Here is a 15,087-nt window from a genome sequence, read left to right as displayed (position 1 = left end):
TCAGCGAGTCTTGATCACACACACAGCATCCTTCCGGGCTTTAGTCCTTGAACCTTTCGCTGTGTCACCACGACCAGACGATCCCCTCAGCTTAGTGCATGTACCCAATATCCAGTACCAATATCCTTGACGCTACAATGATGCACTTACCCAAACTCGAAAATCCTATTTCGTGGAGGGGGGGAGACAAACTTTTTTCACTACTAGTTCCTTTCAATATCCATTTTTTAAGCTTACAATACTATATTTCCTTCGTGTTACTTTATTTTAGTATAAAGTGGGGGGCCAACCAGACTTTCAATGAACATTTTCAATAGTAAAAGTATTGTTGGCAAAAAAAGGGGGGAGGCCCCCCCTGCCCCTGTTGCTACGTCCCTGCAAATGACAAAACTATTTAAATATTATATGCATAGAAACTACACAATAAGTTTCGTTATTCGAATGAGTTTGTTATTATTTAACTGTTAGATAATCCGATTTTCCCCTGACGACGGTGATATGGTCATGGTTGCGCGTTCTCTCTCTCTCTCTCTCTCTCTCTGGTTGTAAAGTGTCGTTGCCTAGGGATTTAATTAAACGTTCATGTATTTTACAGTTTGAAAAGGCTTGCAATTGTACGTTTAAATGAGGTTTTCAAAAAATTATATTGGCTTTAATTTCCCTGTTGAAAAAAGTGTGCTTAAGGGGCTAGAAAGATAATTTTCATATGTTGAAAATGTTTCAACATGTATTCATGAAATCCAAATATTTCTACCTCGTAAAAATTATAAAAATGTAAGTATTTAAAAAATAATCTGGTATAAAGTGCTAGAAATTTTATTCAAATACATACATTTACATTTAATTCTCTTTTTTTTTCTTTAAGATTTGAGTGTTACTTGCAAAAAATTATTTAGCATCTTAGAAAGAACAACTAGCACATAAGCTAGATTTATAAATACTCGCGATTTGTTACATCAAAGTGTCCTTAAAAATGTACTCACAATAATGAACCCACAATAGTTCTAAAATGTACAAAATTGCTTTTGTTGGACTACTGTCAAAGTTTACTAATATATGCTAGTTCAAATTTTTTTTCGATAAAGAAGGTAATTGTAAATATGATAAGTTTCTAATGATTTGCCGAATCTCGTTTTGTAATAACTATGATATTTTCTATATGTAAACAAAAACAAGGCTCCAGCCTTGTTTACATTATGAAGAATTTTATGTTCTGTATCTCCTTTGTAAATCAACAAATGATGTTAAAATTTTTGTTGATAATTTGGATTGCCTTATTTTTTATTGATTATTTAGATTGCCTTAATTAGGAATTGTTAACATTAAAATTTGTTAAAAAAATCAGTTGAAATGTTGTCCGTGCTCCTTTAAGGAATTATACAACATGGTTTCGTAATCCTTTGTATATGTGAACCGTTTTGATCACAAAATACAGTATTCCCCACTGTTTTTAATAGTATATTTAAACTATTATAAACACTTGCGTGCCTTATTTGCATAACGAAGGTTTAGAGTTCTAAATCTGTCTTGAATCTCGACAACTGAAATTCAAATTTAATCATTAACTAGAACTGACCAAACGGGACAAAATACGCCCGCTGGGTTTTTCAGAAGTGCTAAATCATGAATATTGAATGGATCTAAGAGAAGAGAGAAATGCTAAAACATTTTTAGTGCAAATGTAATTGCTCATTATATTTTTTATAAATGAAACGAAGGCACAGCCTAATAATTCCAATCTCATTAGCATATTCGATAACCAAGCCTTCTGATTGGTTTATAAGCCACAGGTACAAATTTTTACACTTCGATAAAAAATCGAAAGCCGGAACTACTTTTTTGACATATATCTAATGTAAACAATATGGCCGACAATATGTTGTCGTAATTTCTTGGTGGAAATGCATTGTTGATAAAAGGATTTTATTTTAAGTATTTTGATTTAAAAAAAATTTTAAATACAAAAGTTTTAACTTTTCTGATCATGGTTAATTAAATATTAAATCTAGTATATATGTAAATACAACGTCTGCTTGGAATACTCATCAAGGGGGCTAACGGTCATTAGGCTTTGGCACTGGCAGTATTGAATCTTCAGATAGTGAAGAAACATTTGAAAGGCCTCTTGTAAACTTTCAATTATCTATGCCACCGGAAATAACTGATAACTCGGAGGTTTTAACACTTCTGGAGGTCCTAAAAGAAGATGTAGAGGGTTTTGATGACATGCTCCTGGAGGCATTACAGCAGCAGAACCAGACAGAAGAGCACTGTGAATCAAATGTCACAAAGGCAGAACCAGAACCCATTCAAAATCCTGTTTCATATAAAGAGACCCCAAATGAAGAGAAATCTAGATTTAAATGCCTTTCAGAAAAGGATTTGCTAGAAATTGAGAGAAACCAGTAGTCTGATGCCACTAAAAGGAACACAAAATGGGGGATTGGTGTCTTTAATGGTAATGCTTACTTTGATACTTTAAAAATCACTGTAATGTTCATTCAGCAGCAATATTACATGTCTACCCACAGCAATGGTCAGTTTTGACATTTTGAATAACAATCAAAACATGATCTTGCCAAAAATAGGATATGATCTATAGAATGAATCAATAACCTGTAAATAATTTTGAAAATAAAACAAAATTATTAAAAACCTGTATAAAAGTGTTAATTTAAAAATGTGAGAATAAAAAATAAATAACATAAAATTGTAATTTATTTTTAAACAAACATCTGAACATGCATGAACAAAATACTAAAAATACTTCAAGTATCAGGGTATCAAAGGAATCTAAAATTATAATTTTTCAGCTTGGTGTCTGGAGCGACTAAATGAAACACATGACCTAGAAGTTGTTGATGCAAGCACCCTTAATGAAAGCTTAAGGAAGTTTTACGCAAAGGCCCAGCCAAAAAATCTCATAAATCGATCAAAAGCAATAACCGAGGAACAGGCACAAGAATATCACAAAAATTCAATGAAAAATGTGCGAGCTGCAATAAATAGGCACTTAAAAGACATAGGGAGAGAAATTGACATAGTAAGAGACAAGGATTTCAAAACTGCTAATGCGATGCTCACTTCAAAACTAAAATTTAACCTGCGTCAAGGCCTGTCAAGATCAACCAAGCATCATCCCATCATACCAAATGAAGATCTTGCAAAAATCAACCAGTATATCTCTAATGATAACCCTGTTGCCCTCAGATTTCGCATCTGGTATTTACTGGCCATCCATTTTGTAAGCAGAGGCTGCGAGTTTCATCACCAGCTAACTATGAAATCCCTGAAGTTTGCAAAAGATGAAAATGGGTTAGAGTATGTAACGATAAACCATGAAACGCAACAGAAGAACTACCAGGGTGGGCTAGATGACAAGTGCGAGGAAGCCCAGGACAAAAGAATGTACGCTACAGGAACATCAACATGTCCAGTGAAATCCCTCAGAAAGTTCATTCAAAAAACTGACCCAGCAGCCATTTCACTCTTTAATGAATGTACACGAGATGCTTTGCGTGGAGAATCGCCTGAATCCTTTTCAGTATGGTATACAGTCACCCCAGTTAAGCCCAAGAAATTCACAACATTCATGCCAGATATTTGCAAGAACGCTGGGACCACTAGATTCACTGCACACTCTCTCCGTTCGACTTCCATCACAGCAATGAGCGATGCTGGTTTTACCGACAGACATATAATGTTTATGTCAGATCACAAGAGGGAGGAATCACTGAAGTCATACTGCCGTCGCCCGAGCACAGAACAGAAACATGTCATCAGCTCTGTTCTTAGTAATGTTGCAAGCGGAGAAAAAAAACAAACATGCTTACCTCCAAGTTTGATTTTGTCCACTCAGACACAGTCAGTCAGCAATCAAAGTCTCCAAATAAGCAGAGAATCCATTAATTTGTCGGGATTCGGAGCACGCTCTGTCTTCAAAGACTGCCACTTTCACTTTAACTAGACTAGCCTAACGCTGTAAACAGTGTCATACGTAATAGTATGAAACCTTGTTCAAACGCAAAAATACATATTTTAGTGAATTACTTGTTTATTATATAAATTTTAAAGTCAAAGTTAAATATTTTTTGTTAATGTTTGTTTATTAAAATTCAGTTAACGTTCCAGTTCTTAGGAATTATTTTTTCATATGATGTATTCCTACGCGCTCGGTAAATGCAAGATAAAAATAACAGAAAGGGGCCCCGCATAGGGTTTTAAAATATTTTTTTAAAATGTTAACACAAATTGGAATTATAAGGATTAAACGTTCTTTTTGAGAATTTTATCGATGTGTAAACTCTTGACATTTTACTCACAAACTTAACATAAAAGTGCTTCGCACTTTTATTTAGTTTGTGAGTAAAATGTCAAGAGTTTACACATCGATAAAATTCTCAAAAAGAACGTTTAATCCTATAATAAAATATAGAAAAAATATAAGGACCAGACACGAATTATGATCTTTTTCTGTCAGTGACCTTGAACTTGCATGAATGACCTTGGTTCAACGTCATGACACAACCTAGGATCATAAGCAATGTTTGTGTGAAGAAGTAGATTCACGTTTTTCCATAATTAAGAAAGATATGGACCGGAACCAAATTATAAAAAAAAATTCCAGTGACCTTGAACTTCCGCTAGTGACCTTGACTCAAGGTCATGACACATCCTTAGGTCATGAGCAATCTTTGTGTGAAATTAGAACCCACCAATTTTATCCACAAGAAAGATATGGACCGGACACGAATTATTAAATTTTTCTTCCGGTGACCTTGAAGTTCCCCAAAGACTTTGAGTCAAGGTCATGACACACACTTAGGTTACAAGCAATCGTTTTGTGAAATTAGAACTTACCAAATTTATCCGTAAGAAAGATATTTCTACGAATTATGAAATTTTCATTCCAGTGACCTTGAACTTATCAAATAACCGTGGGTCAAGGTCATGACACACCCTTAGGTCATGTGCAATCTTTGTGCGAAATTAGAACCTACCAAGTTCATCGATAAGGAAGATATGGACGGGACACGAATTATGAATTTTTTTCTTTCAGTGACCTTGAATTTCCTCAAATGACATTGGGCCAAGGTCATGACACACCCTTAGGCCATGGGCAATTTTTTGTGGAGTAGTAGATTCTAATGTTCCTCCGTAAGATAGATATAGACCGGACACGTTTGCACATACAGACGGACAGCTAGACAGACGGACGGACGGACAAGGTGATTCCTATATAACCCCCCCCTTGCAAACGAAACCCGAGTCAAGTATTTTGGAAACACAAAACAATGGATAGATAAATTTGAAAATTAGCTGAAACTGTGTCGATGTCCCTTTAACGAGGAACGTTTTCCAAAGAACCTTAGCATCCAAACACAACAACCACTCTCTCACGATCTGCATGGGATGTTACTAATTTTCAAGGGTTTTGTGCCACAAATTTGCATGCCTCTGAATTTGAAGCTTAAAGTCACTCCAAAGAAAGATTCTGAAGAGAAAACAGCACATTATCAATTGTTGAAGTCGTTAATTAAACAGAGACCATGCGCAGTCCAAAACAGAATGAGAGATTACATGCCCTAGACATGCTGCAGGTTGCCACAAGACACGTCGCTGTGGGTCAATATTCTACGTAGAAAAATGACCCACTTTTCTGTACAAATTATGGCTTTGGGGTCGTTTTTCTCTGTGTGCATTGTAGAAAAATGACCCCGTAGAATAATGACCCCTTATCATTTTTTGGATGCAAAAACATTCGTTTTGGTAGGAATAGGGGTAATATCAAGCAGCCTTATGCTTTGAAGTGTTAATTTCTGAAAGCTTTTAAGCTTAAATAACGAAATCAAAGCTATATAATACCTTACATTAATAATTCAAACCGTTTTATCCCCATTAAAGAAAAATAATATCTATTAAAATGTTCTAAGGCTATTAGAGCAAAGATACACGCATTCATAGAATCGTTTATTACATTTTATACAGTAAGTTTCCACAGTTGTCAATTTTTAAAACGGTCATTTTCTTGCTGGTGTCAAAAAAAAGTTTCCATAATTAAATAATTATAAATTTCTTTGATTTTACCCTGAATAAATAAGTTGCAAAACTAAAATAAAGTTGTTTTTTTTCAAAAGTTTTACATTTTTGATCCGTACTTTTAAAACGGGTGCGAAAAAGGGCGCTAGCTTAGAAAATTGTATCTTATAAAAATATTTGATTTTCTATGAATGAAGTTTCAAACTTCTTATAAAAAATAGGGATGATTTAATTTGTAAAAATAAGTACGAAATTTAATTGCCACTGACCTATTATACAAAGTAAAGAAGAAGTGGTTAGCTCATAACCTGTAAAATGTCTTGTAGTTTGCGAGTGTCAACAAAACCTTAACAAAATGGGGGTTACAGCATAAAACATGATCAACTAAAAAATACTTATGCCTTCGTAAACAAAGTTTCGGGGGTATAAGGTTTTTTACCTGCCCGTCCGTCTGTCTGCTTGTCTATTTGTCCGCAAAAACTTGAATCTTGCCCATAACTTTAGAGTGGGGCTATGGCCTTCATATTTCATGTGTATTTTTGTGACAAGATCTTTTTTTGTGTACAACCAATTTTAACCTTGACCTTGGAGTTTGACACACTTTTTCACAAAAATTCCAAACTTTTACTTTGGCATTAAATTTTGGACAGTATGTATTACATGTAGGACTTTAGATATCGAAGTAATGGCATGATAGAGTTCATTTGTATTTGCAAAGCTAGTGTCTAAAATCTCACAAGAAAGGGGATGTTATAGCAACCATTTGTCAGGTGTCTGTGGGCTAAAAAGTATTGAAAAGAATTTTTTTTGAATTTATAGATATCTCTGAAGGTTGAACTATTATTCACTGAGATCAGTCAGATGTAAATTTCTGCCAGTTTTGGAGGTTTTTTTAACATCAATATAAAAACGTTATCGATGTGTACGGTACTTCCCGTATATATACAGGAAAAAGTATAGTACCTTATATAAGGTAGTTAAAAAGTATGTATTTTAAATCAGAATGCATACAAATGTATATGTTAGCAGGCACGTAGCATCGTTTTTGAAAATGGGGGGGGGGGGGCCAACCAGAGAAATTTTTTTTACTTACCTGAAAATGTTGACAAGCATAAAACCCCCCAAAAATTAAAAGCTGCCTGTCCAAAGTCGAAAAATCCTATTTCGTGGTGGTGGTGGTGGAAGGGGGGGGGGTAGTGTCCAACTTTTTCAAAGCCAAGTTACTTTCACTTCAAATTTTTTGCTACAATTCCTTGATATCACTATACTTTGGTAAAAAGTGGGGGGGGGGGGGGCAACCATCCTTTTATTGTACATTTTCTATAGTAAAGGTAATGTTGGGGTAAAAAGTGGGGGGGGGGGGGCACAGGCCCCCCCCCCCCCCCCCCCTGTTGCTACGTCCCTGGTAAGTTTAAAGGTAAAAGCTAAGGGCACGCAATTTATATAGTTAAATTACGTTGCTTTTCTTGCTTCTACGCTATGTTTTTGGATTTGCAAAATTTTTGCAAAAAGTTTATGGTTATCGGAAACATATCATGCCATTTTCGGAACAAAACTTTTGAATGAAAAAAAAAAAACCACCCAAAAATCTATTCATAAATTTGTGCTCCTCAGTGAAGAAGGATATGGATATCACAAACAGTATTCAATATCAAAGTCCATAAAACAATACAAAATAGGAGCAGAGCATACACGGACCTTCTGAACATCAGAGGCGGGAACAGGTGCCATGGAAGAGTGAGCATCCCCTGCCGACCGGTCACATCCGCCGTGTGCTCCTTGTCGTAATCGGGTAATAACGGAAAAATTTGTCGTCAATTCAGTGTATAAATAATGGACTAACAATTAGTATGAAAAACGTCAGTCAGCATTTGAGTCAATGATAAATTTTATTTGCTGACAAGGTCATTGTATCGACCATAGAACTTACGAAATGATGACTTTAGACGAAACTGCTGATATTCTTGTTTCATCAACTTGCTTGTCAATAATTTACCTCGTTTAGAAATTGTTCAGGCGTATAGCATGCTCTTGCATATAGAATCAACTGTGATTTATAAACTCCGTATATAGGTGTTGAAGGTATATTGCTTCATAAGTAAGAGAAGTTGATGATAGAAAAGATAAAGTCATCACGTTTATCATAAAGCTTGGTTGTTAAATTACCATTAACGTCTTTATAAAGTAAAATATCCAGGTATGAAACAGATGTCTTAGACTCTATAGTATCTTTTATCTCAAGCTCACCAGGATATATCGTATCGACGTAGGAATGGAAATTGCCATTGTTAATTGAAAATACGTCGCCGATATATCTAATTGTTGAGTTGAATGCCACAGCAAGTGTTTTCTTCTTTTCACGTAAGATTCTGCACAAATTCTGTTTCATATGAATACAAAAATAGGTCTGCTAATAACGGAGCACAATTGGTACCCGCGGGAATTCCAATAGATTGTTGGAAGACCTGGGGCCCGTTTCACTAAAAGGCGTAAGATACGACCAAACTTAAGTTAGGCCTCGGGGCGTACGCCAAAATTTAGTCCGGCGTAAGTTGCGTTTCACTAAGAGGCGTACGCCTGGCCGTAAATACTAGTATCGGACTAAGTTAAGGCCAGACTTACGTCCTTGACAACGAGCTTATGCACATGCGCATACATATCATAAAGATTGAGAGTGAGAGAGGGGAGAGAAAGAAAAATTTGTTTGATATTCATTGAAAAGATATATGGAAAAGATCGCATATTCTTCTTTATTATTTATTGCAATATTTGTTTTGAGGTCCATAATAAAAACTTGAAAGCGTTGAAACATATCTAGATTGAAAATAAATCGTAGATTGAATTATGTTGAAAGGAATATATTCGCAACTGTGTTTTGTAGTGAAATAAAGAATTTAAGAAACCTCTCTCTCTCTCTCTCTCTCTCTCTCTCTCTCTCTCTCTCTCTCTCTCTGTCATGTTGATTTCCACAGCGTTTTCTTAAATAATGTGAATTTCGTAACAAACAAACATGTAAATATCGATATTGTCGTCTGCAATATTCGCTATTGACTCTGCACAATCAAAATGTCTTCGGAGAGTAAAAAACGTAAGCCAAACTGGACTGATGATGAAATGAAAATTCTAACATCTTGTGTAATTGAAAACAAAGATGTATTATTTGCAAAACTGTCGGCTTCAGTGACAAACGAGAAAAAGAAAGCTGTATGGGAAGACATCACAAAGCAGTAAGCATTTAGGTTTTTAAAATAACGATCAACAAAAATATAAATTTAACATCTCCGATTTGATTACATACAATTTGTTCATGTCTACATGTTACATATAATGTATATTTATGGTCAAAAACCTAACTAAATTGGCAAAACTAGGAATGTTATTTAGGTTTTGTGTATTTTTATATATATTTTTTTAATTTCTAACGAAAAATATACAAATGAAGGTAGACTGGGGATTCAAAAATATATTTAGTGTTAAAATTTTACTGTAGAATAAATTCTTCTTCTGCCTTGTGCAAGAGGGAAACAGAAGAAATAAAGAAGAAATGGAAAGATGCAAGATCCATTGTAAAGAAGAAAGAAGCCAGTAGAAAATACCAGACGAAGAGAACGGGCGGAGGGCCTCCCCCGGAATCTGTATTCAAGGCATGGGAACTTGACGTATGTGTTTTCTAATATTTACCGCATAGGCGTAGTCACAGGGGGGGGGGGGCAGCGGGGGCACTAGCCCCCCCCCCCCACACACTTTCAGATCGGGGGGGGGGGGGCAAGAGTATGTCTGTGACCCCCCCCCCACTTTTCAATGAAGAACAAAATTACAGCTATTTTGAAATAATATTAAACCTCATTTTATGGCATTTTTTTATGTTCAACAAATGAGTAAGCATTTCTCTTGAAGTAACAGTTGTATAATATAGTAATGTAATATAGTAATTAAATCGTCAAGACCTGCCCCCCCCCCCACTTTTTTCCCCAACATTACCTTTACTATAGGAAATGTTCATTGAGGGGATAGTTGCCTCCCCCCCCCCTTTTTTTGACCATAGTATAGTGATATCGAAGAATTGTGGGGGGAAAAATTGGAATTGAAAGTAACGTGCCTTTGAAAAAGTTGGCCACTAACACCCCCCCCCCCCCCACGAAATAGGATTTTCGAGTTTGGGGAACTTTCAATTGCTTTTCTTTTTTTTTCTTTTTTTTCTTCCTTTTTTTTTTTTTTTTTTTTTGCTTGTCAAAGAATTTCTGGAGTTGAGCCCCCCCCCACTTTTAAGTTTGTGACTACGCCTCTGTTACCTAAAATTGATATAATTATATGTACTATGTATTAAAAAAAGTTTCGATCGTTGCTAAGATGAGTTTCCGATACTGACACAATTATTTTTTCATTAATGTTTCGCACCGTTTATTATTTTAATAAATTGAAAAAGGCAACAACTATATTTTTTGTTTTTATTGCTAGATTTTGTCAATTATACCGGATGAACTTATCTCTGGGATTGACGGAGGGGTTGATACTGCCTTTGCCAGTAATTCTGAAACAAGTATGCATAAATACATGGTACATGCATGTATATTGTAAACATACGTTCACTACATGTATTTTTATAACCTCATAATGTTGCCTTCCCGACTTTTGCTTCATATACTATTTGATTTTCCATGCTTTGTATATTTAGTATTCTTGTAGTATACAGTAGTTACAGTATAAAAAAAATTGAAATATATGATATCTAAATACTAGTATTTCTTTGTAACAGATAACTTAGCCTCATCATGCACTGCAGTCCCATCGGAAATTTCCGCCGGAATTCCATCCTTGATTGGTTTGTATAATTATACATATTATATAATATACTTATAAAATTTTAAATCATAAAAATTATTATAATAGATTGTCAAAAATTTGATATGCATGTTCTTCACACGCGGAACACATAAGTGTGTAGATTTGAAATATTGTTTTTTTTTCAAAAAAAAATGTATGTTTGTACATGTATATAGTAGAAGAAGTTGACGTTCCGGAAGAAGCTCCAAGTGTACATGTGTCCGGGCCTTCCACCGACAAATTCTTTGCTTCAACTCTGTATGGATCTAAACGTAAAGGTAAAAAAGAAACAATGCCAACGCTATGAAAATGAATTAAAAATGTATTAAACATTCCTTCAGTTTTAATTTTCGCGTAGTTTTACGTTTGTTAAGATAAAAACCCAAGTGAACTGTTTCAACTTCATTCATGCACTTTTAACTATTCATATTACACATAATATGATTTTATTTGATTTTCTTCTGTTTCAATTGACTTTGTTCTGATTATAAAACTTTTCATTAAAAATCAAGACACGGCCAGCGACCCCGACGCTGAGTTTATGCTGAATTTGATAGGAGTGAAGGAGAGAAGAGCCATCGCAGAGGAGAGAAAAGCAGATGCCCTAGAGAGAATAGCGGCGGCATTTGAAAACAAATTTGGCATTTAATAAATTTGAACACAAAATGATAAAGTAGTCATGTTTTTTATTACAATGTAAGTGTGTGATTTAATGAATGGATGAATTGTTAAAATAAATTTGCAACTTGAATGCGCACATCCTGTGCTCTCCTTGGTGCGTTTGCGTTAAACACGGCATTGTCATTGATGTTCTGTACAACCCCACCCTCAAGTAAGGGGACTTCCTCTGAAACAGCTAAATTATGAAGCCGGATACAGCATTGAATAATTTGAGAACATCTACTTCGTGAAAAGGGGAGTACTCCTCCAGTTCGATGTAAACACCTGCAAAGATTTACTTGAATGTAAATACTGTGGAATCATTAGAATTCGTGGTGGCTCAATTTTCGTGATATTCGTTGGTAGCCCCCCCCCCCCCCCCCCCCCAAACCACCACGAATTTACATCTTCATAGGAAATTTAGAAAGAGATATCTTTGTTACTGAATCTGAAAACCGACCCATAAACGAAATTACATCTCCACAAATAACCAAAAAACCCACAATCTAAGAAAATTGGCCCACAGAATTTTAAATGAATTCACAATAAAATTGTAACAAGGTTTATTTATGGTTGCAATAGATATACATTTTTTTCTCAAATAAAAAAAATTTAAGGTCGCGTTTATCATAATGAACGTTTGAAATAAAATATTTGCTTGCAAATATGGCATATAAAGATATTTAACGAAAAATTGCTTTTAAATTACCTAAATCTGGATTTTAATACCTCAAACGATTTTTCTATGACAACACGAGTCTTTCCATGGGCATCGTTGTAATTCACTTCGTGTTGATTGGCTGGGGATAAGAATGGCGTTAAGAGCCATTCCTTGAAAGGGTAGCCAGAATCCCCAAGTAACCACCCACCCCCTTCGAGATGTTCCATAACACCTGACAATCCCGAGTTGCTCAAAACGAAAGAGTCTGAGTTGCCCCGGGAAAACAGGTATTGATTTGAAGAAATCTGAAATAATATCAACCAATTTTTCATCCTTTATGCATATGTAAGCAAACAATTAGCATTCTTATAATTGTTATATTTGTTTGGTTATATTTGGTGCAATAAAGTTATTTTAAAATTGACAACATTTACATTTTCAAAGGTTGTTATTTCATAAAACCCTTTTGGCGATATATTAAATATTTTGATTTTCTCCTGTTGAAGTTTTGGCGTATACAAGGGTATTTCTATTACAAAAAAATGATGTGCTAGTATTTATGTTTTAATCAATACCTTTTATACCTCATATTGGAATCTGTTACGGCCTGAATATTTAAGGCATGAAAGTTTTTTCTGCATACAAAAGCAGGCTCCTGTGGTCCATTCATGCCCTTAATTGGTATTAGAGTACCATCGATTGCACCAACGCAATTTGGAAATTTGGCAATGTCATAGAACTCAGATTTTACATGGCGTAATTCATTGGCAGTAACTGGAAACTTAATGTTGTCCACTGTTGTATTTATTGCACTGCACACTGTATAACAATATGATGAATCTGCGTTAAAATCCTTAATGATATATATAAAGAATATTTGAAAAGGAAATGTACAACTGATTAAATGTATTACAGGCATGTAGAAACATGAAGGATAGTGTATACAAACATGTGCATATTATTATTATCAGTATACCCCATAGTACTTGCAATTGTCACTTTTCTGAAACTGCTAAACCTAATTTCGTGAAACTTTGCAGTTATTGAGAACACATTGTGTAGGCGCATATTACAAAGAAATTCCGCTTCCTTTTTTTCTGGGAATTTCGGTACTTTTTATTTTATTCATTTTATCTGTACAAAATAAAGACTCAATAATTGCACGGAGTTTTAATACATGTAACGATTTCTTTGGAATTATGCCTCATTTTGAATTACTTGTGTGTATTTTAAATGTGTAACATGCCATTTATTTTGCATGATATTGTCAACTATTAAGAGGGGAGGGGCGCGGGATGTGTTTTAAAGTTAAAATAATGAAGTATAACAACCTGTATGTATTACTCGGGATACGGATGATCTGGAAACGCCACGAAGGTCGCCTACTTCCGAAAAGAAGTCCGCCTTTGACAGATATCTTAAGGTGATAATTACCTGTAAGATGTTTATGTGTATCTTTATATATACATTTATAAATAAGTATGCAAATGTAGTTTAATTATATTAATAGGTACATTGTAAAACCCATTATATTTGTCATATCATGTGATTCCATGCGTCAGTATTTGTTTATTTATGTGTGGATATTTAAGAAGCATACAATGCTACAGTAAGCATTCACATATACATGTACCTGAATGTGGGTGGGAATGGCATGACTTTTGTATGTAGGTCGCCTCACAATAGGGTCAACATCATTTATCAGTTTTCGAATGACTCTTCCCGGGAACCTATACCTACTTACGAGATCTATATCATCAAGATACTCGAGAGGGTGGTTCGGTCCCGAAAAACGCGTTCTCGCCGAGGTGTTTCCCTTCTTCTTCTGCGAAGCAGCCAGAAAGTCGCCATTATCCAATGTTTACGTCTATAGTTACGCCTGCCTTAGACCAGCCGTAGATTTTTGTCTTAACTTAAGGCGGGCGCAAAGTTACGCCCTTTAGTGAAACGGACCTTAGTCCAAATGTTAGACGTAAGTCCGGACTTACGCCGGGCGTAGAGTTAAGACAGGCGTACGCCTTTTAGTGAAACGGGCCCCTGGTCTCCAAAAACCACATAGATATTGTCAATCAGAAACTCAAGCATCTTTTTGCTGTCAACTTCAAAGTACTTGTGTGTGCAATCAGAATGTGTTTTAACAAAATAATTTTGCAAATGACCAATGACCAGGTAAGTAAATTTACGGGTTCCATTTTTATTGAAAAAGCAGCTGTCAATGATATAAAAAAGCCTGGACTGTAATTTATTGCGGGGAATGATTGTGTATAAACTTGAAAAGTCGTAAGTTTTTAAACTGTTGATTTTGGAAAAATCTTGTGATTTCAAATTGTCCAAAAATTCTTCGGAATTTTTTAGTATCCACATCTGATTCACACCACTTCTTGAATACATTATTGCACAGTACTCTTGAAGTTTTTCATTGGGATTCTGCAAACCAAAAATAAATCCATACCAGATACATTGATTGTGATGCTACTATTAAGATATGCAAGCAAATATATGTTGGAAAGGATTTAAGTACATAAAAAAATCCCCCTACTTACATTTGAAAGTATGAAAAATATCAGGAGACACATATATAAGGGTTTATAGTATAAAAAAGCAGGGGGTCAAATTTCTATGGGGGTCATTTTTCAACGTGTGTGGAGTCGTAGAATTAATGGTCTGGAATGTTTTTCTACAGTCGAAAAATGACCCTACTTGTCGTAGAATATTGACCCGGGGTCATTTTTCTACGTAGAAAAATGACTCCCTGGTCAATATTCTACGGGGGCCACTTTTCGTCGTTACACCGGCAAAACGAATGTTTCCATGCTTTTAACTCATTAGACATGATTGGTATGGGGATGGATCTCTAATGGTGTCGAGCGGCATCACTGTTGTCGGTAGAACATACTTGCATG

General features: G+C 35.2%; 1 protein-coding gene and 1 pseudogene across 1 annotated transcript; one reads left to right on the top strand and one right to left on the bottom strand.

Moving 5' to 3' along the window:
• Positions 1-9,105: 9,105 nt before the first annotated feature.
• LOC134272284 (uncharacterized) lies at positions 9,106-11,537 on the top strand. The gene is made up of 6 exons (XM_062754532.1): positions 9,106-9,243; positions 9,486-9,698; positions 10,498-10,579; positions 10,796-10,861; positions 11,040-11,141; positions 11,376-11,537. Exons 1-6 carry the CDS (start codon positions 9,106-9,108, stop codon positions 11,510-11,512), a joined length of 738 nt encoding a protein of 245 aa, XP_062610516.1. The 3' UTR covers positions 11,513-11,537.
• On the bottom strand, positions 11,537-14,222 carry LOC134272287 (putative nuclease HARBI1; annotated as a pseudogene).
• Positions 14,223-15,087: the final 865 nt, after the last annotated feature.

Source organism: Saccostrea cucullata, unplaced genomic scaffold (genome assembly GCF_032062105.1).
Source record: "Saccostrea cucullata isolate Sc308-1 unplaced genomic scaffold, CSIRO_AGI_Scuc_v1 ctg8280, whole genome shotgun sequence".
Taxonomy (NCBI): Eukaryota; Metazoa; Mollusca; class Bivalvia; order Ostreida; family Ostreidae; genus Saccostrea; species Saccostrea cuccullata.
This window is presented reverse-complemented; position numbering and strand designations above follow the sequence as displayed.

Bases quoted from the DNA above. Each gene is read 5' to 3' on its own strand.
- LOC134272284 (XM_062754532.1), top strand. From the start codon at position 9,106: ATGTCTTCGGAGAGTAAAAAACGTAAGCCAAACTGGACTGATGATGAA. The intron at 10,862-11,039 runs GTTTGTATAATT...ACATGTATATAG, and splicing joins CGGAATTCCATCCTTGATTG to TAGAAGAAGTTGACGTTCCG. The intron at 11,142-11,375 runs GTAAAAAAGAAA...TTAAAAATCAAG, and splicing joins GTATGGATCTAAACGTAAAG to ACACGGCCAGCGACCCCGAC.